General features: G+C 37.6%; 1 protein-coding gene across 21 annotated transcripts in view; it reads left to right on the top strand.

Annotated features, from left to right (window-relative positions):
- NUMB (NUMB endocytic adaptor protein) overlaps positions 1-27,754 on the top strand; it is a 92,003-nt gene that overhangs the window by 46,437 nt on the left and 17,812 nt on the right. For 6 of the 21 annotated variants that reach the window (XM_083863557.1, XM_083863555.1, XM_083863552.1 and 3 more), the window contains exons 1-4: positions 4,434-4,821; positions 5,538-5,626; positions 10,711-10,854; positions 22,814-22,888. In XM_083863557.1, coding sequence (XP_083719683.1) covers positions 10,729-10,854; positions 22,814-22,888 — 201 coding nt within the window. In that variant the 5' untranslated portion in view covers positions 4,434-4,821; positions 5,538-5,626; positions 10,711-10,728. Of the gene's footprint in view, positions 1-4,393; positions 4,822-5,537; positions 5,627-10,710; positions 10,855-22,813; positions 22,889-27,754 lie in introns of those variants that run through there. The other 15 variants (XM_083863549.1, XM_083863558.1, XM_083863553.1 and 12 more) reach the window with 11 other exon arrangements.

The raw sequence follows: 27,754 nt of genomic DNA, 5'->3' as shown, positions 1-27,754 counted from the left end.
ATTCATTTTCATTTCATAGTTGAGGTTGACCAGTGCACCCATGGCTTGTTGCCACAATAACGCAAGTTGTGTGAGCTCTCTGAAATACACAAATTCATTTAAATGTCTTGAGCTATAGAAACTTCTGCTTCTGTGTGTTTGGGAAAGGGAGATCCCTACATGTAGTGAGCCAGGTCCTGGTGCTGCTGCGGTGCTGTGACAGCTGCAACACGGAGGTGTGGCCAGCTGGACTGGCCCTGAAGGGACACCAGCTTGGGAGTTGTGCGGCTCCACAACAAAGGCTCCATAGCTCAGTAATTCTCTCTGATACAGTCAGACTTGGATCCTGGGAAGAATAGAACATTAAGACATGAAATAAGACTTCCCAGCTGGTCAGATTGGACTGGGTGATTTCTCAAATGGCTGGCTGCACCACCTCCACTAGAGGTTCCAATAACTTTTGGAAGTTTCAATCAAATAATTAATTCGATAGGGTGATTTGGGGATTTTTTTTTTTTAAATTACTTTCTATTTTTAGTTTTTAAACTTTCCCAAAGCTAGGAATTCTCCTGCTTGATTTCGTATCATGAAGAGAAATACCCTTTTATTGAAACCTGGACTGCTGGAGAATTCTATTGCTTTTTCACAGTTCCAACAACATAAGAATTGGGAAATCATCATCCCCTTTTTATTTTTAACATTATGATACTGCAATTTTTGTAGCTTTCCCCACTAGAAAATTGGTTTTCTGAGGTGAAGACCTTTGATCTATCTCATCTGTCCTTAAGCTGAAGGTATTAACTAGTCTTTGCTATCCTCCTTATCCTTACTTCTTTCCTGCACCTTCCAGTTTTGTTTCAGGGAGGGTATATTAACTACAAGAACTATATGGTATTGAAGCTGGTCTTATGCTGCAGCATCTTGCTGGTTTTGCTCTGCTCCTTTCACAATAATTCTTACGACTGTTTGCTTATTTGACAATTAAATTTTTAGAGGATCACACACAAGTTATGACATTTCCTAGATAGTATTAATAGCTGAATTCATATTCATTGCTATTTATAATTATGGTGGTTTTTTTTACCCTTCTTCCTTGTGCTTTTCTCTGCTGTTTTTATTGCAGAATAATTTCTTCTTGTGAGATGATCTTGTATTTCTAAAATCAGTTTAATCTACTCTGGAACATTTTGTGTCACCTGTAAACAGTTGCTGAACTAGCTTCTTTTGAGAGCATACATGAATGAATGAAACATTTCTGGTTGTGGTGGAGAGCCCTCTTTGCCTCCCTGTTTTGTATCTGAGCACGCTGCTACTCATGTGGATTTACCTGGTTTCTCTGTACCTGAATCCTACTTGCTGACAGACTCAGCTGCACTGCTATTCATTCCCACTGAAGGCTTCTCATAAAGCTGATACAAATTTATGGTTTGTTGTTCCAAATGTTTCTGGAAAGTGGGCCACGTGTACTGCTGGGCTCGACCATGCTGTGGGCTGGTGTAGAGCAATGTTGCAGGATAAGTTGTCTAAATAAACCCGAAGCATTGTATATAAGGATAAAGCCTTCACTATGAATATAAATATATTTTTTTAAAATCTTGCTAAAATATATCCTCCTAGTAATCTGGTTTAGAGTGCAGTTGGCTCCTGAAACGTGTGCTCTGGATCTGTAGCTGATTTTGTCCGCTCTCTCTGCTCTCACCTAAGAGCTGGAAACAAAAATTCAGTGTGTGTACGTATGTTTCTGGACTCCCAGTAAGCAGGGAGTGATCAGGTCAACAGCACAAAGGTATGATTGACTGATTTATATTCAGCTGGACTAAGCGGCAGATGTTTGGCCTTGTTTAGTCAACAGTGATTTTTTGCTTATAAAATACTCATAGGTCCTACAGAAGTAAGTCCAGTGTAAAAACCTCAGATTTGTGATTAATCTACCAGTAAAAGATGCTTATTTTACTTAAAAAGATTTTTTTTTGAATTTTGAAAATGCATTTATTTTCACGGGATTTGACATACATAACTTCAAGCTGCACTTTGTGGAATTGAGTGATTAAAGAACATACTTTTTGGCTGTTTCAGCCGTTTTTGTACTTTCTTTTATATCTAATTTTATTCTGAAATTCTGCATGTATTCGTAAAGACACCTTTTAAACCAAGGTGTTCAAAACTGTTGAGTTGTCTGATATTTAGCTGCCTTAAATGTAAATGATTCACTTGGAAATGACATACCTTGGTTAGTTAAAATTATTCACATGCGTGCAAATGAGCTGCAAAGCAGAATTACTTGAACTGCTTTCCTAAAGTCGCATAGCTAGTGTTTCTTTACTAAACTTCTGCTTATTTTCAGTTATTAAACATAATATAATTCAACTCACTTTGTATCACATCAAGTGTTTAGGAGACCTGCTTTCCACCAGTGACTGACAGTCTGCAGAGTATTTTTAGAGTGAGCCTACAAAACAAGGGGATTACTGCCTTATATCTCTGCTCTTAAACCTCTTAGCATATTGTTTAGGACCATAGTCAGAGTTTGCAGTTGCTGTGGTTTCTGATGAATTGGGACATTTGCTTTAGAATAGTTGTTGATGGAGAAAATGAGATCTGCTTACTTTTATTTGCTGAATTTCACGGGTTTGTGAGAGGCAAATGATTTATCTTGCATCTGCTGAAAGGGCATTGCATATCTTTAGGAATAACTTCCGCCTTGCAATGATCAAACTTGTGACAGTTTAAGAGTCTGAATGTTTACTTTGGTGCTACTTCTGTTACATAACATTGTGGAATACTGACTCCTGTGTTTAATTACTGTGGTCTGGGGGTATTTGGTTTGAAAAGTGTATTTTACAAAATCCTAAGATTGAGGACAGGGGCTCTAGTAGCTGAATGTTTTAGCCACATAATTATTAACAGTGTGTTGGAGTACAGTTCATTATTTCATTTTCTGAAATTTCATAAGCTGTTTGCAGTTTTTGTTTATGTCTGGCTCTTGCCAGTAAAATGTTGCTGTCATAACATTGTTTTTTTCCCCTTCCTCCACTCTCATCTGTGGTGCAGATAGAATTGTCAAGTGCTCTGGAAAGAGTTGTGGAGTGCTCACATGAGACCTTAGTTCAGGTATAAGACAGGAAGAAATCTGATGGATTTGAGGATGTCTTGTACTTCACATCATATGATAACAATGCATCACGATTCCAGAGAATGCTGTCAGAGACATTCCTGTCACAGCTCTGATCTCTTTGGTCTTACATAAAGAGTTTAAGGTTGCCATTTCTGCTGTATTTTCAAAGTATGATCTAAATATTGCTTTCACTGCTGAAAGGTGAGTTTTCTACTGCTGGTATGCTTGCTTCAGTAGACTTTTAGTTATGTACCCAATAATTTATCTTCAACAAGGAAAATCTCCTTGATTGGAGCTCTAAATAATAACAACAGAATGTGTTTGCTGGCTGAACATATGAAGAAATGTGTCACCTTTATGCTTATTTTGATAGAATGCTTGCTTGTATTATTGTCTGATAAGATGTTAATTGGGTAATGAAAGGGTGAATGGGTTGGAAAGCCTGTGGTTAGTCAGTCTGTATTGCGAAACAGGGCTGTTAACGTTTTAGTGAGCATGCTCACACGGTTACATGCCTTCATTTGCTTCAGTGTGACAGTGCTGGATTTAATTAGATTTTATGGGATCTAAACTTACAAAAAAGCTCAAAGTTCTGCATTCAGAATCTGACACATGGGGTGACCTTTTCTTCCTTAGAAGATAAGGGTACTCTGTGTGCTTGTGCTGGTGAATAATTGCAGAGAAGCTGTTGCAGGGCAATTGCAGCAAGTTTTGGCTAACCTTTACAGTAGGCTTGGAGAGATAGGACATTACATGTTTTTGTACTGTGTAAGTAGGAGAGGAGGGGAGAGTGTTTGCATAGCAGCAATGCTTAATAAGGATTTTTCAGAGAAGTAGAACTCCATCCTGGCAGCTTCATAATAGACAGGGACAGACTATTTACCTTGGCAGCAATCAACTTGCTTTCCTAGCTTGCCTCTTTTGTTTATAAATGAAATGTTCTTACATTGTCATCTTAAATTTAGGGACTCAAATTGTACATTAGAGAGCAAAAGATATCTAAATGTTTTGAACTGCTTCTCTATGTGTTTGTACTGCAGGTAAGCCTGCTAAACCCAAACCTCATCTCCAAGAATTATTTGAAACAAGCATATTTCTTCACTGATGTCCTTGTGTCCTGGTTACAGCCAAGATTTACAATAATGTTGAAGTGGCAGCAGTGAACTGTACTTTACTGGAAAAAGCAATGTGAAATACTCTACTGGAATATGGAAGTGTGGGCTGTTCACATTTCCTGGTGCAGACCATTGTGGATTTCATAGTATGATTCAGGTTTTCAAAATGCTCAAAAGATGGCTGTTAAACATTAGTCTGTGGGCAGATGTGACCAGGTTGTACTTGCCCAAGAGCTCAGAGCCACTGAGCTTTCTAAGGATACAGATCTTCACAGCCATGTGGAGGAATGTCTCTGGAGTGTTTTCCTAGTAAGTAGGTTAGGTAAACACATTTTTTTCAACGAGATTGAAATTATTTGCATTTCCTCTTAGGTCTGAAATATCAAGGACTTTTTGCAGGAAGAATGCATCCTGATTCAGAAAGCTTTGATGTCAAGAAATGCGAGAAAAATATATTAGAGATGGGTGAGGTTTTTGCTCTGGGTTTCAGACTCTTTTTGGCTTGGCTCTTCAGCAGTATTAGAAGTATTTCACTGGGGAAGAGCACGTAAGGGAGCAGATGGTTGTACAGCTGCTTTGCCCTCACCTGTGTGTGGCCAGCAGGCAATACAGGTATGAATGAGACCTTTCTTCTTCCTCTTTTAAATTACGTAACCCGGTAATGTCAAGTTAATTGAATTTGTTTTATATGGAGGCTTTTAAATTTTAGAATGATCCCTATAATACATTGTTCTTAAAACTGTATTTCCCTGTTTGAAGTGCATACTTCTAGGAATTTTGTTCATGTGTCAGTACTACTCCTGGTGGTTCACACTTGCAGGAGGACTTTGCACTACAAATCAGAAGGGTGGCACTGGGAGTGGGGGGGAGTGTTCCCTCCTCCCTCCGGGTACTTTGCATTTGTTGCAGGCTGTGGAGAGTACTTTGCCCCTGTTTGACCCATGACTTTCTTTTTTCTAAATTAGTAAATAGGAAACAGTATTAAATTCTGAAAGAAAACGAACAGTAATCCCAGACTTGCTGAATGGTTTTAAAAATCTGACTGGAAACGTAATACCTGTTTTTATCCTTTTTCATTGCAAACAGAAAAGATAACAGATAATTGAATGCAGATTAAATAACCTTTGTGGAGGCTAGAGTTCAGAAGAAACTCTTTTTATCAAGAAAGATAAAAAAATGTTTGTGCAGTTTCTTTGTTGTGAGTGTTGAAACTGTCAGTGGTTGCTTAGCGTGAAATATGTAGCACGGCCGAGTTTAAAATCTAACCAGTTGAGTTTGGAAATGCAGTTCAGGTACCCAGGTACCCATATTGTCCTTCTCCCCTGCAGATTCTGTAGTTTGGATTGCCCGGTAGCAGCAACTGAACTGCTCTGCAAGAAACAGCTCTCCACACTGTAAATGAATTACTTATTTAAAGGTATGGTTACATGGGTAAACTCTTGCAAAGCTTAGCTCCAAATTTGCATAATCAGCAGCTTCCTCCTCATCTATGTTAATATGAAAGCTTACCCATCTCTCACTGAAGGGTAAATTGCTGGCTTGTGCTCACTGAAGGGTAAAAGTGAACACAGTTGTAGAGCAGAGCAGCTAACAAGACATGAATTAACATGCTGGTTTATCTTGCAGTAATTTGTTCTGCAGCCATAACCTGATGATGCACAAGGCAGTGAAGCCAGGAGTGCTTCAACATGCACTTTTATCCATGACAGTGTTGTTTCTGTCTCCGTTTCTGACAACTCTCCCCCTGAGCAGTCAGTGGACTGATAGAGGTATAAATGGTGGTTTTTCTGTTGGTCAGAAGAATGATGATGCTCCAGCTCTCCTTAAACTGCCTTTGAAGCTCTGTTTCCAAAATAGATAAATTTGTGTAAAAATAAATGGCAACATAAACTTAAAAACTCATTTGTCTTTTTGATACCTTTTGTAAATAGGTGCTTTGGGAAATGGTCTAATGTCTAGTCTCATGTTGTAATCTCTTGAATTACAAAAGTGGTGGAGATTTTCATGTTGTGTGGGTGGTTTTGTTTTGCCTTTTTTTTTTTTCTCCAGTGGGAATGACCATTCAGATACTCAGCTGTCTGCAGTCAGATAACCTTGAAATGTCCTGGCACCCAATGTGGCTCTGTTTTCTTATTTCTTCAGAAGGCTCAGGCCTTTCAGCCTTTGTTGGCAGTTTGTCTCTGATATAATGTTGTGTTTTGTGATTTAATTAGATTTTGAGTTCCCTATCTTGACTTCTCACTAGCTTTATCTTCAAAGTCCTTTTTCTCTGGGCCCAAGCTGCATTTGTAAAAGTGAAAAGGAAATAAAGGTTTTGGCGTTTTGGTTGGTCTCTTCAGTGATTTCTAATTACATGACAAAAATAAATTGCTAAATAAAAAAAAATTAAAGTCTGATAACTTTCACCTTACATGATCCCAAAATGCAGTATCAATTTTTTTACAGTAACAGTGATGCTGTCAGTTTAGTAGAAAATACCCTGATAGCTTATTGCAGCCTAGGCTGGTGTCTGTTGTGTTGGCAAGCACACATGGCTTGCATAGAAATGTGAAGTGCTCTACAAAGAATTCAAGTAGAAAATGCTCACTCATCTCTCTTTAGAGCTTCTGTGCAGAGATTCTGAGTTCCAGACAAAATTAGAAAAATCTCAGCACTTCATTGGAGCAATTCATGTGCTTCTCTCCTGAATCCTCAAATATGCAGCCTGTGTGAATTGTTCTATTTAACACTTTCCCCATCAAGCGACAGCTCTAGTTATTTTGTCCTGACATGCATGTTACCAGCAAAACAGGTATGTGTAGAACATACTGTTTTGCAACCTACTCATAAGTCTGATATTTCAGAAAACCCAAGTGTGGCCATTGGAGAGAGCTTGCTGGTTGCCTGACAAGAAATTAATTTTGCTGTTTGTCAGCATTTCTATCAGGCAGAATAAGCTATTTTTAAACTGTTGCCAACATGACCTCAAAATTAGAACATGTAGGAAAATGGGTTTGGTTTTTGGTGAAAAGGAAGTACTTTGGGCAAAATGCCACTTCAGTTTCTCATACAAAATGTAGTTGAGGAACTCTTATTCTTATCCTCCCCTGGGGATTGAGATTCCTGGTCAGAATAAATGTCTGATAAGGCGCCAGCCTCATGGGCACCAGTAATGCCTGGGAGGGAGAAGTCCCAACAGAATGCTCGCATAAGCAAATGTTATGATAAGGCAATTAGACTGCAGTTTTTTACAAGTGGTACAGTAGTTGTGTGCTGTCCTCAGTCCTTGCTTTGATCTTCACTGAAGTTTTTGAGATTGAGTTACCTTGAGATCTTCAAAACTGACATGTGAGCCTTACTGCATCTAATTGTATCTGCTTAAGAGTCTGTTGCCCCTTTTGGCAGAGTGGAGTATCTATGTCCATTTGTCCCTCACTGGAGTGCAAGGCTGGGCAGCTGGGCTGTGAGCCATTGCTGGCCAGATTTCTGCACTTTTCACTGAGGCAGCTGGAGCAGTGGTTTTGCTCATTGTGCTGTGGCACTGCCAGTCTGCAGCAGGGACAAGAGTGGGTGTCTGTCCTTATGAGCTGAGGTGCCATGTAGAGACTTGCTGCAGTATATTTCACCTGCCCAAGGTGATTGGTGGCCTCCCTTGAAATTCTGACTCCTTTAGACTGATGCACAAAGTCCTCCATCTGCAGTGTAAAACAAAATACATAGCTAATACTGCTGTAATGCCTCTCTAAGCCTTGGTGGAGAATAAAAGCTTTGCAGCTCCTCTTAAAACTTTGATAATTGCCTTTGCATAGTCAGAGATTTTAAAATTATGTATAGCTTGTAAAATAAACAATGTTTCTAGAACAGTGTTGTGGTTTAACCCCAGATGGCAACTAAACCCCATCCTGCCGCTTGCTCATTCTTCCCGGTGGGATGGGGCAGGAGAATCAGAAGAGCAAATGTGAAAACTTCATGGGTTGTCATAAGGGTAATTTAATAGGCAAAACAAAAGCCACACAGGCAAGCAAAGCAGGAAATTAATTTAATGCTTCCCATGGGCAGGCAGGTGTTTGGCCATCCCCAGGAGAGCAGGGCTCTATCACACACAGAGGTTACTTGGGAGGACAAACACCATCCCTGTGATTGTACCCCCTTCCTTCTTCCCCCAGTTTTACATGTTGAGCATGGTACCATATGCTGTGGGATATGCCTGTGGTCACTTGGGCTCAGCTCTCCCAACTGTGTCCCCTCAAAGCTTTTTGTACCCTGCAGCCAACTCCAATGGTAGGGTGGAGTGAGAAGCAGAAAAGACCTTGATTTAGTGTAAACACTCCTTAGCAACAACTAAACCAATGTGTTATCAAGATTTTTCTCAGCCTAAATCCAAAACACAGCACTGTACCAGCTGTTGGGAAGAAAATTAACTCTGTCCCAGCTTAAAGCAGAACTGAGCTGCTTCAGCTTATTGAGCGGTAAGAAACGTGCATCTTTTAATTTTGCATGTATGTTCTAATCTCTAAATCCACTCAAGTAAATTCAAGAAAATATTTTATATTTCTAGTTATGACAAGCATTTTGTAGCTATGAAGGAATGAAGTTAACACTTCTTTATAACTAGATAATTGTGATTTAGAATTCTTCAGCAACTTCCTATCCTTGCACTTACACTGCATGTTAAATCTCCTGGCTGTTCTAGGTACCTGCTAGGGACAGTTGCCTATAGCCTTTGGCTTACATCCCAACCCTTCACTTAATTTGCATTTGGATTTGGGATGCTTGGAGTGTCACTCACATCTTGTTGCTTTAAAATGCTTATCAAGCAACTTTGAGTACAGTGTTTGCTATAAAAGTGGTGTTTGGTGTGGCTGTTTTCTAATGTAGAAATACTTCAGGAATTATCCCGTATGTTCCAGAATGCTGCAAGACCCAGGACTAATGGAATTCAAATGCCACTGAACTTGTGCGTGTGACTGTTGTGCTTATTTGCACTTCAACAATTAACTTAAACTATCCAGTCCTACTGATACAGTGGTTTTCTTTACCCATGGGTATATTTTTGAATTATTATTTATCTTACAAGATTTCTTTTAATGGATGATGGAAAGATGGAAGATTCTAGAGAAATTGACCGGTATCATGCCGCTAAGATACAGTGGGCATTGACTTGTTTGATTATCTGCTGCTTGAGGAGGAAAGTAACAGTTGCTGAAGGAAGTTTTAGGGGGTCAGTAACAAAACACACACCTTTTGTTATTTGGAATGGCTAAAATGTGCCATAAAATACAAAACAATTTACTATTTGTAATTAATGGTGGGCAGTGATTTTCTGTAATGCTTTTAATTTCTGACTTTTGTTCAGCTTTGAAATAGTTGCATTTTAACTTTAAACTTCTTAAATGTCAGATGCCACAAACATGAACGTGTTGATTTTTCTCAACTATGTCATACAGTTTTGACTGGAAGATACTAGTTCTTTTCAAGGTTTAAAATGATGCTTTTAAAGCAACTTTCATTCAAAGGCCAGCTATTGACACCCGTAAATATCTATATTCTGTAGTATATTCAGTGTAATGGGAAATAAGCATATGTAGTCCAATTAGATTTTGTTGCCTTGCCTTCGGCAGCATCTTTTTTTTCAATCAAAATGAGATGTCGTGGTTGTGAGAAGGCTTCTTTTTCAGGAAAGATGACCAAATCTCAAGAAGCCTTTCAGTATGTCTTCAATATTCCCCGCTTTGTATCCCATATGATTTTACTTCTTTAGGTGAATATCGAGTCCTTTTATTAGCAGTAATTGCTCTGATGGCTTCTTGGCTAATTGTAGTTTGAATCCAGTAAAGATGAGTGTGTGTAAAATGTAGATTGGATTGTATATAGAAATGATACATAAAGGCATAGTGTATACAAAGTGTTGAATTCTAGGCTTCAGAAGTGTATTTGCAGCAGTGTGTTCCCCTTTTGAAGAAATGCAGTTCTCATTTAACCATAAGAATTCTACCATAGACTACGCAAGGGCTGGACTGTTCCCCTCAGTAAAAGCGTGAACTCATCTCTTGTACCTAATGAACAGCACAAGCACCTGATTTTAGAGCAGTTTTAGAGCTATGAAGGCTTGCCTTGCATGAGTGCCTTGGAAGCTTTTGCTGTTGGTGTCCTGCTTGGTTGCTTTAGGTAGGAGTTTAAATTCGGGGAGGCAGGATTTCATGTGCATCACTCTTCAGAGCTTCTCTGTCAGCTATTTCAGGTAACCATATGCTCTCAGTAATAGTTATTCCTGGGTCTAATGCTTCAGTTGCTGTGGGAAGATGTTAAACAAGGAATGTGGATTCGTGTTTTCCATTTCAAAGTGAATATCCATCTTTCTCTGAATCTGTGTCCAAAATATTTTCCTCTCACAGGCCCTTCCCTTCATCTTTCCAAAAGCTCAGGTTTTCCACAGTGTTGTTTGTCATGATAGTGGTTGACCCAAAGTGGCTGAATGTGTGTTTGGGGCCTAATGGCAGTATTCTCTTCTTCTTCTTCTAGGACGTGAAAATCTGAGAAATGAACAAATTACGGCAAAGCTTTAGGAGAAAGAAAGATGTCTATGTCCCAGAGGCCAGCAGGCCTCACCAGTGGCAGACTGATGAAGAAGGCGTTCGTACTGGCAAATGTAGCTTTCCTGTTAAGGTAAGAGTTTCTGCTTTTCTTTTGGATATCTGTGAGGTACTCTAGCCATGAATTATTTTGGGATTTTTTTGGCAAGTGTAAGCCAGAGGCATGCTTCATTACACACTGACCTGTTTTTGAGTCAGCTCTCATTGCAGAGGATGTGGCTTTTTTCTTAAAACCAGATGGCTCATGTAACAAATGCCTTGAAAACTCAGTCTGAGATATCCTACATTATTATCTAATTGAAATAAATCATGTAGTTATGGAGAGGAGTAATACAGTATTTGTCTTCATTTTTCTGAAGATCAGAAGTGACAGACCTCTTGGATTGCATGGAAAGGTACTCAATTCTCTCTGTTAAAAGTGTACTTGTGGTTACGGTTTTACTTGTAAGGTAATTGCTGGGCCGTGCTTGGAAAGCAGTCCTGCCTTCCTCTCAATAATTGAAAATATTTTCAAGTAACACCTAGGATTTCAACCAGTGCATGAGGTTAGAAGTACTTGCCAACTTCTGAGAATGTCTCTGTGCTACGATCTTGTGTGTGTATAATACAAACTATTAACGCATATGAAACTGAAATTACCTCTTAAAATTCTGGTCACTCATTCCAGATTATCAGAGTATTATAAACAGGTATTTTCTTTTTTGTGTCCAATTCTTCTTCCTCTTTATTTAAGAAACAATAATTTAATATTTCAGAATAGTATTTAATACTTATACTTAATAAATACCAGAATTAAAAAAAATTAAAATTTAGAGTGGCTTGTTGCATATGCTCCCATTTCTTTCTCAAGGTACAATGGCTACAACAGGTTGGCAGCAGATGACACTTGAGGAAGGTTAATGGGTTAAATATCTATGTACAAGGAACACAGTCTATGGTTCTGACACCTAAGGACCTGTCATTAGTTTTTCTCTGTATTATGCTTAAAGTAATTCTGTCTGATATTTAAACAGTGATGTTGCTAGGTGGAATTCTTTAAACTGACTGTTGCATGTTTTTGTGAAGTTGTGGATTGGTGTAGGTATGTGCAAGTATGAGGACTTTCACACAAGGTTAATGCCCTGATTTACCCTACTAGTGTTGCTCGTGTGCTTTTACATATACTCAAGGGTGTACAACATTTCTGGTTCATGGCTGCTGGCTTATTTTTGTCTTGAGTTATTTTTCTGCTAAGAGGAAGGAACTGTAATTCAGTACTAAACAGAGATGGTGTTTTGCCAAAGCTTTGAAAGTGATTGCTCTGTGAAAGCTCAAACTTAGATTGAGGTTTAACACTGTCTAGGAAAGAGCAAAGTTGTAAGTTTGAGGCTGGTGATTTTTTCATAACTTAGGCAGTACACAGGTTGAAAAGCAGAGTGCCCAATTTCTAGGCATTTAGTTTTAGTCAAACTTTTTCAATCCTTTAGACTGAAAAATCCTGAAGAGAAAGGGTGTGAGCCACTTCACACTGTTAAAAGACTGACTTTTTTTAAACTCTCAGTCAGGACTTGCACTTCTAATGACAAGTGCTTCCTGTATTTAAATGAAGCATTCATCTATTCTGGGCACATGTACCCAAAGTCAAAAAAGGTTTTGGCCTATTCTGTGCTGAAAAGGCATAGAAATGGATGAATCTTTGCATCCTGCAATCAAAATGGGACTTACGTGCACTCATAAGTCTACTTTTAATTGGAATTCACTGAATGAATTTAATTTGTTATTTGGAAGAAAATGCTTTTAAGGTAAATGTAAGGGACATTTCTTGATTTGGTCAGAATGGTAGGCTATTAATATCTAAAAAACTTGCAACTAGGTGAAAACTTAAATTCAGAACAATTTGTTATTAAGAGGTGTTTTGTCTAACTTGATTAGAATTTATTGTCCAAAATAGTGTCCCTTGATATGGACAAAGTGGAAAATTTTATAAGGCTTGAGATGCAGAGTGGGTGTTAACTGGTGTTTAATAGATAGAGACAGGAAGTGTGCCATTGTGAGGGAACAAGATAAACCAGATGTAGAGTCATCGCTTTAGTGGGTGGTTCTGTATTTTGCTCACAGAAAGAATAGAACTTTGTGCTATTGAATGAGAGTATCCTGTTACGCCTGTCTTGAGTATTTTTTGGGAATTTGTACATTCCAGGAAAAGTATGCAGTCTCCTGTGTCCTTAAATATCTGATGGGGTGACTTTTCTTCCTGATGCTCTTCAGTGGAGCCGGGCAAAGTGAGATATTTTGGGAAGAATGGTTAATGAATAGGAATGCATTCAAATCTGAAAGATGTTGAATATACCTGAATTTTCTTTAAGTTTTGCTGTGGGAATTCCAAAGAGGTCCATTGTCTGTAGTGTAGCTGTTCAACAGCACTTGAATATGTTGGGAGAGCTGGCAAGGGCACAGGATTAGCCTGTTCTTACTTATTATGATCTGCCTTGCCTGCCCTCTAAAATGCATCATCTGTAATTCTTTGGAGCTCAAAGCATAATTGAGTAGCAAGACCAGAATCTGGCTTTTGCTGGGATGGTGAAGACTTCATCTGTAGTCATTGAAGACCTGAAAATTCTTAATAGATGTTGCTGCAGATGTCGGTAGATTTTTCTCTTTGAAAGTAAAATACATGAGACCAAGTGTGGTAGCAGCCAAGTTCTGGGCTTTGTTTCTTCTAATGCTTGTTTATTTTATATAGGTAAGACTCTAACATTCTGGTTTGTTGGTTTTTTTGGGGTTTTTTTGAGGTAGAGAGAGAAGACTAGTGCAAACACATAAGGGAACCTTTGTTCTTGGTTTCTCTTGTAAAGAAAAAATCTCTTAAATTGGTTTGGTTTTTAACTTCTTGCCTTTGGGCAATTATATTTTGCCCAGAGCTTGGGTGTTTGTAGAGTGCCACAGATTTATCCTTTTTTAGACATTACAGAGGATGTGCAAGCACTTTGAAAGTCATGTTGCAGATAGGATTTCATCCTTCCTTCAGGCTTCACTCCCTTAGTGTTGGACAGGTCTCCAGTAAGCTGCTCATTCATTGTGCTTAGGAGATGCTGTATTTTTCAGCTGTAAATTTTTTTTTTTTTTTTTTTTTTTTCTGATTTAACGTTACTGAAAGGTTTTTTATGGTGGCGTGTTTCTTGAAGCGCTTCCTGTGCTATGTCCACAGCTAATCCTTATTGTTAAAGTCCTTAAGTGTTCTGTTGGATTTTGAGCAAATGTGATGCATCTATGGATCATCTTCACTTTGGGAGAGAAGGTGCTTTGTGCAAAGTACAGGCAGAATTCTTGTTATGTTCCTTTATGTTGCTTTAAAATTCAGGGAAGTAGATTCGATCCACAGTTGGTGCTCTCCAGTGCTGTGCTCATAAATTTGGAGGTAGTGATAATCATGAATGAATACTGTTCCTTTCAGTCAATAGCACTCTTTTTTGTTAACGGTCTGTGTTTTTCTGCTAGTTGGTGAGGCTGTGTTGCAGGTATTCAGGTATTGATCATATTTTCTCAGTCATCTCAGTGCGTGTAGATGTAATTACAGATAGTTCTTCTGTGTTGGAATCTAACCACACCTGAGGTGGTAACCTGACACCCCAAGATGGGGCTGTGCAATGGCTGCTGACTTTCCTGTAGTGCTTTTCTCTGTAAACTGCTTTGAATCTGCTAAAGTTAGATTAAAAGAACAGCCAGAGAGAGACAGGTCCTGTCTGTCAGCAAAGGTATGAAAATGATGTTAAACTTGTGTTTAGAAAAGTGACTTGCAGACTTTTTGCTATTCCATTGGGAACTTAAATTATGTTTCTCTCCTAACTTTGGTGGTGTGGAGGCATAATACCTTGCAGCTTTTGTAGCTGCTCAACAGGAGTTGCCCCATTGTTAAATATGGCAGTGGTACATCTGTTGCAGAAGTCTTGTTTTTCGGGGACAAATTCTTTTCCACTGTCTTAACAAACTGAAATGTAAATACTGTGTTTCAGTAGTGAATCCTTCCTCTGAGAGAAAAACTGTACCAGATACATGCAATATATAGGCGTGTTAGATGAAGAGATTGTATTTAAAACTATTTAGAAATTGAATATTCTAACAGACATTACAACTGTGCTTATCAGTGCTATAATTTATTTATACACAATTTTATACGTTAGAATTGCAACAAATGAAGTTCATTGACATACACATTTTCAATCTTGCTTTCTTGCTCCAGACACTACCTCACTGAAAACATGCAGCTGTTCTGTGGTATAATGACTAAAATATTTTACACCAGGGCTTCTTTTGTGTGAAAACCCTTTTTGAGTATCCCTCTGGGTAAGTGGTTGTCATTCATACAAATGCTCTTTGGAGTAACTGGCCTGTGAAATTTATATCAGAAAAATTAGGTCATTTCCTCCTACCTAAGAGAACTAAACAAACAAAACATTTGCAAATTCTTGGTGGTTCTGACCAAAAGGATGTGTTAAACAGAATATTAACAGCTGGTTACTACCTGGTGTTCTAGAAGACTCAACAGTTGTGTGTATATTCGATAATTTAATTAGTTTTGTTCTGTCACTTACATGTTCTTGGTAGTCAGTTTCTTTTGACTTTAAGGCATCTAAGACTGCTGTTGTATATCACCTACAAGTTTACTTGCATTTTCTTATTTGACCTGGAAGACTAAAGATGCTGGTGAAGAAGCTGGTGTGGAAGAGTAACAAATCACATTTCTATCTCAGGCATCCAGAGTTTACTGCTGGGTATCTGGTGTCATTGGAGTTAGCCTTTCCACTGAATTTGATCTTTGTTATTGTTGATAAATAACAATTGTATGGGTACAGTTGTACTTTCGTATATAAAAAAAATTGACTTCTTAGAACAAGTACTCTTGAACTGTTTCCTATCCAACCCTTGCTTTGATGGGACATGTTTGGAAGACACTGTCTTGCTTTGTGTTCAAGAAGAGACAGAAGGAAAGGGAACAACTGGCACAAGCCCTGTAGAGTATCCTCAGTGAGACCTGTGAATGTCAGCTCTCATCCCTGGGGTCCCTGTGTTTGGTTGTTGAGCTGTAATAGGCACTGCTGAAACCACCAGCAGTAGGAGCTTGGCCATTTCAGTCACTTTGCTTTGTGCTCTCACACCACTTGTGGCTGCCCAGGTGTCCTGTTTAGTTTTGGAATTTGCATTTTGAACTTTATTGCTTTAATGTCAAATTTATAAATCTCATATTAAAAGTAACTTCTTATATTTAGTAAGTTTATCAATACAGCTTGCATTCTGTTTCTCCAGGTCAGACAGACTGGTACCAACACAGGTGACTGTGGCTTTTATTTTGTATCTTAAATGCACTTCTAATTGAAAATAATAGCTGTGAAAGAATTTACCAGCGTGATGCTGAAGTGCCTTTAAGTTAAGCATGTGATATTTTTCACTTTGAAAGCTTGAGGTACTTAAATAGTCTTTGAAAACTATGTTAAGCATTTTTAAGAAGTTAATGTGACAAATCTGCTGATTTCTGAAATGTTGTACAGCCTCACACATTAAACACTAGAAATCTCTACCTCTGAAGGCATGAACTAATTTTAGCATGAACAGCAATCACTCCTATTGAATGTTAACCCTCAGCAAGCAATGGTACATTTTAAAAATCCTGCAGCTTTTAACATCATAGGAGAAAGGCTGGGAAACCGCTAATTATAAAAGATGGTGATTATAATGGAAGGGTGTGAAGCTCACCTCCAATATATTCCTATGCATTTTTGTCATGCTATAAGGAATATAAGGCAATCCCATATCTTTAAACTTTTCATCCTGGTGTCCAACCCTTAATTTTGTTTGAATAGCCTTGCAAACAAGAGGTTTTAAATGGAGGATCTTGCTGAGTTTTAAAAAACTACTGTCTTTGGCAGAGGTGAAATTCTTAAATAGTTTTATAAACTTCAGGTTGTTTTAAAGATATGACAATTAAAATGGCTTGGATTGCCTTGCAGAAATATTTATTTTACATGTAATTTAGGTGTTAGAAATCAAAAAGTTCTCATTGGATTATATTTTTAATTCTGTTTTTAAAATTAGGAGATCTCCAGTGTTGTACATGGAAACTGAATTTTTTGCAGGAGTTGAAGAAAGGGTACAGTGTGTACCTGTGCAGTGTGTGTATAAAACTGTGCTTTCAACACTTCATTTTCCTTTATTTCTTTTTTAGAAAGTTTTAAATTTATTGAATAGTGCTGAATACATGTAAAAATAGGAATTGCACATCAGAGCATACAGTTGAAAACCGAAGTCTGACAGTGCATACGTGAAGCTGTGAAGGGACTAGGAGAAATATTAGCTGCGTCAAGGGAAAATTAGGGATATGCATTAGCAATAACAACTCAGCAAAATAACATCCCTTTCTACAGTGAGACATGTAAACTACAGGGTAGAAGGTCTAGCCTGTTGATCTCCAGTTACAGAAATATCATAATACTTCAAGGCTGACTTCTCTGATGTAGAAGTAGATCCTGCCCTGAAGCAAGTGCTGTCCTACATAACATTGTGAGTTCCCTCTCTGCCTCATTTTAGGGATTTGTAAGAAAATGAAGAATATAGCATTTGTGTATCCTGTACTGAGCTTCTTTATTGCATCTTCAATATTCCTGACTCACAGTGTTGTTTCTTTTGATAATGAGAAAGGTTGTGTGAGAACCAGTATGCGAAATGCACAGTGTGGCTCTTAGGTGGGTGTGATGTAAAACATAGGGAGAACTACTGGTAGAGATACTGCTTTAGATTCTTTTGATCCTCATGATTCAGATACATTTAGCTGTCGCGGGCTGCTACAGTTCCTGTTTTGGGGAATTTAACAGGTTGGTGGGGCATTTTAATTTCTGGTGACATGTAGCATCCTAACTAACCTATAGCTTTGACTAAGCAAAATTAAACTTGGTTGATCCTTAATAATAGAGTTTCTGTTGTCTGTGCTTCTACAGCTTTGTCTGAGCAAACATCTGTTTCAAACTAATAAATTCAGAAAGCAGGAGCATGAGCCTGAGAGGACAGAAATAAAATATTGAACATTGGAATGTAAATCTTAGAAGTCAGTGGAGAAGTAGCTCAGCTTTAAGACATATCCAGGATTTCTGGATTTAAGCTTAGTCTACTTGCAAGACAGCATTTCACTCTGAAACTTTGGCGCTCAGGCTTTAATTCTTGAGCAATGCCAGTTCTAGAAGCATATTTGCACATGCAGGTGCCAAGTAGTCAGTCTTACTGTTGGCAAATAATACCCCAGAACTTACACAGAGGAAGAAACAGGAATGTTGTTACCTCTAGGAAAAATACCAAGAAATGCTGGTGTGCTTCTCTTTATGGCAGCTTGTTTCCCAGCACAGGACACCTTGGCCAAGACTTCAAGTAAGCTCATTTCCTGTGTCCATCTAGTTTCAAATGTAATCCAAAGAACCTAATCTGTTACTGCAAATAAAACAGTGCATGAGAACATCTGCTGATACAGAGGGAACTTCAATTATTTGTGTAGCTGAGGCTGTTTCAAAGAGAGACTGTAAAAGCATATTACCAGACTTAACAAACAGAACTGGCTTGAGTGAGTCATCCAGGTTGAAGGAGCTCTGATGAAAGATCTTCTTTTTGCCAGCTGTTATTGTTGAACTTCAAAATTTTGAAAACTGAGTCAGCCAAGTATTTGTGAGAAAAATGAAAACAAAGATGATCAGGGCAGTATTGCTTGTACTAGGACACAGATGGTGTTTTATTTCTGACCTGATATATCAGCCCTTGATGTTTTAGTAGGAGCAATTTCAGTAGCATGTATTTGGGAGAAGACAATAGGAAAACTTCACCAGAAACCCTTGATATGGTAACTCGAGTGGTTGGTTTTTTAGATGAAATTGGAAAAAGTTCAAAATGTTCAAAAAGAATAAAGTTTCTCAAGCACTTTTCATTCTAAGGATGCTTTGCTGTGTGCCAGTTTAACTTGTTCCTCTGTTGATTGCTTTATGTTTGGTTTGAGATTGATACCAAACACCACCTTCAGTGAAAAAGAACATAAAAATTAGTGATGAAGAGGGAAAGTTTTTTTTGTTTCTGTTTATTTTGCTGTACTATAATCTAATCTTCTTTTTACTAAAAATATTAATATAAGCAGTGCTTCTATTTAGTAATGTTTGCATTAAGGATTTTTCTCCAACAGCCCCTGAAAGTATTTTATTTGGATTAGAGCTTTTATGGTATGTTACTCTGTATGTGGACTCAGCCCACATGGATTTTAGCTTTCTGTAAAAGCACTGGTGGTTAATTTCTGGTATAACGATTAAATCTCTTACAGAACAACTTATGTCTGAGAATTGCTGATGTCATGACTATCATTCACTGGTTGCTATGGAAATTAAGTAGGAGTGCATTCAATATTAATACTGCATTCCTGCTATGTGCATTTTCCTGATGGAAAAGTACTCACTTTCTTCAGGAATGCTAGCTGTAACAATCCCTGTGACAAGAAATACTCTTTGGAAATATTTCAGAGGTACTCCTTACTGTTCTCAAAGTCATCATCCCCCACAGTATGGCTTAGGTAGTTCACATGGATTTCTGTGTACCCAGTATTTATGTGTCCCAGTCCTTGAGTGTGTTGTGAGAATGTGCTCTCATGGATTTGCATGCGGTTTTCCTTATGTAGGACAGTTGCTGCCCAGGCACTTCAACAGTATGTTTCTTCTCCTTTAGTTTGAAAAGGAACTTCCTTTCAAGTCCTGAAAGATTATGTGTAGAGGTGTGGGATTTTTGTATCTGCTTTAAAGTGGTTTACATGCAATCTCTTTCTAGTGATGTAACAACAGAGTTTAACAATAGTTTATTTTTCTGAAGTCCTGAATACTGGTGTTTAACTTTAATTTCAGACTCTAAATAGTAGCTGCATTTCCTTTATTAAATTTTGAAATGTCACTCATAAAATGCTATTGCACTAGTAAGTTGAGCCTTTATTTCAAATTTAAGACTAAGTTGAGATAGATTTACAATTTAGCACTTCTGTTTAAAATATAAGCACTCGAAGAAACTTCAGTTTTGACAGAGTTTTTGCCAGTCTTCTTGAGGAAATATTTTTGTCTTTGATTACAATCCATTAGAAGCCAGATAAATATTGTAGCACTGGTTAAATACAGGAGCTGTGCATACCTGCTGTCCAACTGATGAAAGAAGCTTGAAGACTCGGAAAGGGACCTGATGCTTAAGGGGCATTTGGCTATGAAAAGAAGAGGACCACAGCGTTCTGGCTGTAGAATTAAAATTTATTTTTACCCAGGAAAGAAAAGTATACTGATGCCTATAAGCAATTAACACACCACCACTCCATCTCAGAAAAATTAAAAACCAAAGCAAGAAGAATTTTGAAAGTGCCTGTAAAATGCTAATGTGCTAATGATGAGCTTTTGGCTTCTGCAAAACTAGCTTCTGCAATGGCAGGAACAAGTTTTTTTCTTTTTTTATGAAGGGCTAGAAGTGTAACATGTAAATGCAAACAAAGTACCTTTTATCCTCTGCATCATAAAGAAGTATTGTGTGACAGTGTAATTTATTTTATAATTCAGAATTGATTGGTGTTCAACGAGGTCTGTGGATTGTACCCCTTTGGTGTGGATAGATGCACTTGATATGTGTAATAATGTCTCCATTCACAGGAGTGGAAGCAGCATTGAAAACTGCAGCTAAACTTGCTGTCTCCAGCAGCAGTGGCATGACTGATTGCTGAAAGTAGTTGGAACATGGGACATGAATAGAGGTTTGGCAACACAGGGGAGAATGGTTGTCTGTTTTGCAGTGTGACATGAGGCAATATTTACCCTCCTCTGGTTCTGCCTTTTCCAAGCAAAAGGCAGGTTGCCAAGTACAGGGGCTGAATTGTTTGGAAACATTCTGGCTACACTGAAGTGAATGAGATGTGCAGATAGGTCAGCAAATCTGAAAGTTGCCCTCTGTATGGATGATACACAAATGGTCATGCAAACTAGGTGGTTCATTCCTTACAGATTCTTTTTTTTTTTTTTTTTATGTCCAATACAAACCTCAACTTCTTCCTGTCTATATCACTCTCTTCTTAAAGAGAAGTAACTAAACCAAAAACTTTCTCATGACAAATGTACAACAGAATTTCTGCATCTCTGGAACTTCTCCCAGAGTAGTCATGGCACAACTGAGTAGTTGATGATGTACATATGTACTTCCAGACACACAGTAATTGCATCTTTAGTTGTTACTGTTTGTGTATTTTTAGGATTAAACTGTTCTACTTCATGTTCTGGAGAAATGAGGATCTTGCGCAAGTGTTCAGCGGCTCAGCTGAGGGAGTACAGTTGCTGTTTTGGCAGCTCCAGCATTCAATTTTAAGGCTTCAGCCTCACAAGAGCTCATTTTGAAAAAGCTCTAAAGAGTCAGATCGGTTTTATTTATCTTCTAATTTCTGTGCAATTTATTTTTCAAGCTGTTCTCCAGCTGTGAGGGTTGATTTAAAAGAAATTCTTCCAGAATTGTTCCATCCACATTTAAGCCTGTTTAAAAAAATGCCACATAGTGAGATTTAATGCTAAAGCTCTGTCAATAATACAATATTTTAAGATATTGTAAATCTTTCAGCAGTTTAATGATATACAGAGCCTCCTCTTCTGGAGCATCTTGTCTTGCATGAAAAAAACCCCTCAACTTTCCAATTTCTATTAAATCTTTGAAACAATCTTGATTTTCTCCATATAGTTGAATCTTTTAATCTGTGGGTGCATCAGTATGGTGCTGTGAGTGAATTTTTTCTTTTTTTGTCCAAGATTGGTATCTTAATTAATGAAAGAAAATCTAGGAGATTTCAAATAATTCACGACATAATTATCTGTTACAGAGTGCAACTTCTTAATAGTTTATTAAACTTGTGTTTACTACTGCATTAAGTGAAACAAGCATTGATTCTGATATTTTAAAACCACTTTTTTGCTCTCTAGGTAGTCTAGAATCTAAATGCTGAATTGTATACAACTCTTATAATGGCAAGTAAAATGGGGAAAGTTTCTTTCACCTGTAGCTCTTATTGCAAAACATCAGAAAGGTTTTGTAGTTTCTCTGGTTTTCTTCAAGAGTTAAGTACTTTGAATAATGATATGAATTTTTCTGAGAGAACACTTCCTTTCACTATCAAAAAAACCTGTGAATGGAAAAAGCAGGGAAATTGGAAAATTGAAAGCTAAAAGTTCGAGTGCAAAATTAAACTATCCATGGTACCCTGAACTCTAAGCTCTTGCTGTATTTCTTGCAACTGGTTTCTCTATAGACTAATATTATTCTGGGTTGTAAATTTAAAAGCTTTTAAGCTTGACATTTCTATTCACTGTTGTGTTACTAAGGGGTTTTAAAAGTAGTGCTTGGTAAGATGAATATGTGGAAAAGGTGTTGTTTTTTTTTTTAAACCCCTCTTTGTAAGAATGATGAATGTCTCAGTAGCCTGTTGTTGTAATGAAGATAAACAATTTTGGTTTACAATTTTAAAAAAGGAAGTGGACAGATTTCTCATATTTGGACATTACCATTCAAAAATATTTGAAATATTTGGACATTACCATTCAAAAATATTACTGTGTAGTGTAATTTGGTTTTCAATACTAAATATATTTATCATTATTCAAAAATAATTTATTCACCATCCTCTCTATATTGATGTAAGGTTTTCATGCTGTGCTAGTAAAAAAAATGACTAAAGCTCATGATGAATAAGCAGGAAAGCACAGTTTTCAATACTTTCCAATTACATATTTTCCCCTGGGTAAGGAAAGTCTGTCTTTCCCTCCAAATTTCTAACTGTATTATGCTTTTCTGCTGATGCTGGTGCCCCCTTAGATACACACAGTCAAACCTCCAAATGCAGGATTAAAAGAAGGCTGGCAAAGTGCTGTGTATCACATCTGCTGCACTGAGATGAATTCAGAGCTTGGATTCATCAAAACCCCGGGAGTGTAAGGAGCTGCTATTAACCTTTTCTCCCATACTCTTTCCTGCAGTACCTGGGGCATGTCGAAGTGGACGAATCCAGAGGAATGCATATCTGTGAAGATGCTGTGAAGAGGCTGAAATCTGTATGTATATTTGTTTAATGTAAACATTGGCTTTGGGGCTGTGAGCGTTACTGGAAAAGGTCTGTTCGGAGCAGGGCTCCAGCTAAAGACTGAACTTTTGACCCATGTTAGGAGAACAGTTGGCCGGTTTGAGAGCACTGCTGCTCTTGGGGGGACGTGCTAATCTGATGATGAGAGGGAGAGTTACAACTGTTCTTTCTACTTGCAGAAACTATTTGCAAAACAAATGTGTAAAAATTCTCTGTGACCTTTCAGGCTAAGTTGGTACCCACATGGGACTTCAACCATTGTTTTTTAACAGCTTCTCCCTCTCTCTCTTTTCTTCTCCCCCTCTCTCTCTCTCTTTCCCTCTGTTGCCTGCCACTTTAATAGTGACTTAATTCACCATTATTATACAAAATATTACTTGATTTAGGATGCTTTTTTTTCTAATGCACTGCAACATTGTAGTCATGCATGATATAATCTGGCTTGCATCTGCTCAAAGTGGCCTGAAGACTGCCTAATTCTGATATGTCATGAAGTGGGCTGCTCTTAGTTTGGCTTCTGTGAACGTTTGCTCCTGTAAATGGCACTCGTTCAAAGCTCTTTGTATTTCTGTGGCTCATTTGAAGAGGTCTTGTCATCTCTTTCCTGCAGTAATAATACCACAAAATCCTGCGGAAATAGTGAACTCCAGAAAGGCAGTGATCAGTCTGTCAAGGAACTGAGGCTTTAACATCATTGAAAAAAAAACAGGAGAAAGGACAGGAAAGATTTGATTTCTTTAATAGAGAACTGCAGTCCTTGTCATCACTTCTCTTATATGTTTTATCTATATACATTCTTCAATATGCATTCAGTGCAAGAAACCGTTGTATCCTTGCAGCTCAACAAAATCGATCAAACAATTCCGTCAAACCTTTCTATTGCACTTTTACTGATTTAAAAGATGTGCCATGGACATCTCTTTTCTTTCCTCACCAAGTCTGAGAGCTCAAATGGCTTCCATCTAAACCTGTTTTTCCCTTCTTCCTAGCACATAGCAGAGGATTATAGGTCATCTTTTCTGCCTTCTGTTGTGCTGTAAAGTTTGTGAATTGGTTTAGTGTTCTGATTAAAATCAAGTCTTTTCATTCTTTCTTTCTCAGCTAATGTATAGTAACCTGTTAAAGCCGCATCCCATCTGTTCCCATTCAGTCCTCAGTGATTAGTGATTGATTTTTATTAAAAAGGGCCACACAAAATATAAATGAGTTTCTTTGTTCTGTGGATTTAGTTTATGTACCTAAAAGTGCAACTACTGACCACATAATCAATTGCATCCGTTTTTGTCTCTTTCTGATTTTTATTCTCTCAGAATACTTTCTGTTAGCACACCAAATAGCACTGCAGTATCTGCTTTGTTCAAGTTCTTTCATTCTCTTCCTGGGGAGCTATGCTGTGAAGTAGCTGTTCTCTAGTTTATAAAAATCTTACAAGTCCATGAGCCAGCTAAGTATAGCTAAGCTTATAATTAATGAGACATAGTAAAAGCATAGCACCCAGTTTCTTCTGGAATCTGGATTTCTAGGATTGTGATCCTTGATCACATGAATCATGATCACATAAATTATTGATTCAAACATCAGATTTGGATATCTCACTTTTACAGTTAGTCAGCATTTTCTGAAAGTAAATAGTTAAATTTCCCTAATTCATGTTGTATCATTATTCCAAATTGTAGGTGACATGAATTTACCCATTCTCTTAAATTACCATTTCTCTTCAGATAATTTTGATTTTTTTTCTGCTGTTTGATGTCTATATGTACACCAGATACAAGTGTACATCTCTTACAATTGCTATTTGTCTCCTTTGTCAGTGTTGGAAGTTGAGAAGTAGAGGTGAAATTCTCTTTGTGCCCCAAGAGGAAGATTCAGATTACTGAAATTACTTAATGTGCTTTAGTTACTAGACTCTATCAGATCCAAGATCCATTTGGAGCTGCTCACTGCAATTTAAGCCCTGTCCCTCACCCCCAGCCTGTGAGTTTTAAACCAGGGGCATTTCTTTAGGACATCACCATTACTGAAAGCTCTGTTCTGTACAAGACACTCCTAATTTAGCAGAAGCCAAACACTGGGAGATATTTCAGCATGTGAGGAATGTGGTAAGAAAACAGTTCGTTCTTCTGGTAGTCCCTTGCTTTCACATTACTCAGTTATTTTGATGGGTTTTCTCTTGGTTTTGAAAGAATTACAAGTTTGAGCTGCAATGCTCAAAAAAGACTAGCTTAAGGGCAATTGGACTTCACTTTTAATGTTGTTAAATGACATTGAAGTGTATGTGAACTATTTTAAACTTCATTCTCTGCAGGTAAGGTGTAGGGTTTATAAATCCAGTCAATAAAAATTAGAATTGTTGAAATATTTGTATCCTGTAGCTTCCAAAAATTAAGTTCTGTCTGTCTTTTCTTATTCTAATAGAAATATTTTCGACTCTTAATTCTTGCAATACAACAGTTTGCAATTTATTTGGGGAACTGAAGACTATTCTTTTATAGGACTGACTACTGGGTTTTAAAAGATTTTATGCGATTTGCTAAGAATATAGAACAGTGTTAATCTTTAGGACTTTAGGAATAGTTTAATTACTGCTTTGCTTTTTGAAAGAAAAGATGCAAACAAATATCTCTATCTCTTTATTGTGGGAAATAACCTTTCAGGGTTTTTTTATTTCCTGCTCCTTTAATGAGTATAATTGGTTTTGAGTGCTGCATCTTGCAAAACTTGCAAACAAGTGATGGTGAGCATTTTATTCAGACATTACTTAATTGACAACTGAGTACAAGAAGCCACTTTTAGCTCAAGAATCCTTCATCCACACTGTACTCTGTTGTTACAGTTTTATAGCTCTGAAACTGCACACCAACAATACTGTGATTTTCTGTCTGATGAAATGGCATCACAGTCTCATTAATAGATCAAAACCACTCATATTCAACTATTAGTCTATTATTAACATGGATTTATATTATCAATAGAACTTGCATTTTTCCTTAATAGAATGTTACCAATGTATCTTATATTATTCCCTTAGTAGAGATATTTTGCTAGTGTTGTGTACATTTAATATCTGATAAGATTCTTGTGGATGGACATGAAGCTCTGAATGGTTTCTTCAGAACCATTTCACTGAATTTATAATATTTAGTGCGAACTGCAAAGTTACTTCAAGGGCCTTGTTAAGTGTATTTGGCTCAGGTGTGGGAACATCATATAAAGACAAAAGTATACTCTCTCATGTCATATTTTGATTTTAAATCAGCTTTAGCTTGTAGTATTGGTTTCTAACTTGCCACTTTTTGTTTTAAATTATGCATTTGTTTTAATATATGTTCTTGTTTTAGCAGGTAAAGAGACATAATTTAATATTTTAAAAATTGCATTAGTTATCTCTAAACTACATTAACTTAGTGTTGTTTAAAACCCATTTTGCATGATGCCTTTTCCATTAACCTTGTCTAGTTTTATTTAAAAAAATAATCTTATTTAACAAGCGTTTTTCTGTGGGCAAAATTAACCATCACCTAAAAATGAGGTAGCTTCTGGTGAACCTCTTTAGCTTTTGCTGTCTTTAAAAAGCTGTTATTTAGTGTAATGCAATAGTCATTGCTCAACTTGGCAGCAGCATCCAACCCCTTCTCATTATGTACGCTACATTGTGATTAATCCATTAGTTCCCCTCCTAGTGTTCAGCATATCCTGTCCAAATACATAACTGTTCCTGCCTCCAAAAGTGCTTAAGCTTTTCAACTGACTGAGCTTGGAGATGTTCTTTACACAGTGTCTGAGTTGCTGTAAATATGTTACAGATACTTGGTAAAATGTCCAGTGGAAGGACGTTGGGCAGAGAGGGACCCACCAGCAGGGCCAGGAAATGCAAAGTTGAGACAGATATTCCTTCCTTAACTTGGTGTTTCCTGGCTTCTGTTGCCTTGCATCAGAACCATAGCTGGATTTAAATATAACCTTGTTTATCAATCAGTTCTTCAGACACTGCCTCAGGATATTTGTGGCAATACTTTGAATATAGTAGTATCAGTGATGAACAGGTTGGAATTACACAGTGTAAATGTGGGGTCAGGGGCTGTCACAGAGACACTCCCTGTCTCTTCTGCAATTCTCCACCTCCTCCTCATTACAGCTATAGCAGAGCTTTCTTACAAGTGAAATAATTTGGAAAGACAGCAGGAACAGCTCTGTGCTTCATGTCGGCTTCCCTCACACGCAGAGCAGCATGTGGCTGTGCTCGCAGAGCACCAGGCCTGCTGAAGTGTTCTCTCGTGTAGTTTACTTTCCACAGTTTGGTAACAAAATAAAGCTAGTAAACTAAACTGCATGCAAATATGCTTTAAATTGTGTGCTGGCTTTTTCTTAATGTGGATCGGGCAATCTGTATAATTGCTTTCCTGAAGAAATTCAGGAAAGTGTAGTTCAGCCTTTGGTATCTTTGCACTTGCTTAACTGTCTCTGCCTGCCTGAGCTGATTTTAAAGACTGTTCAACCTATCAGTTCAGAGTTGTAGAATGAATAGCTAGTATTTGTATAACTATTGCATAAAGCCTTGGAAGGCTTTAGAGAAAGAGAAAGGGGTCTCATTTATATTTGAGTTTTACCACAAGATTACGATGAAATTCCTTGCTCTTCAGAGAAGACTGTGTAAGATGTAAAGCATAAGATTAGCATGTAAGCCAGAGCACCAAACAAATGGAATAAAATGCAGCAGTACTTACCCCTGCTGTATATCAGCCATACATGCTTCTCCAACATACACAACATTAGCTTTGGGGAAGAGTGAGAATACAGAGCAAGCTAGACTGCAATTCTGGAGTTAAAACTTTGC

This window comes from Zosterops lateralis (assembly GCF_965231275.1).
Source record: "Zosterops lateralis genome assembly, chromosome: 6".
In the NCBI taxonomy this organism is placed as follows: Eukaryota; Metazoa; Chordata; class Aves; order Passeriformes; family Zosteropidae; genus Zosterops; species Zosterops lateralis.
The sequence above is the reverse complement of the archived record's forward strand: the minus strand, read 5'-3'. Positions and strand labels throughout refer to the sequence as shown.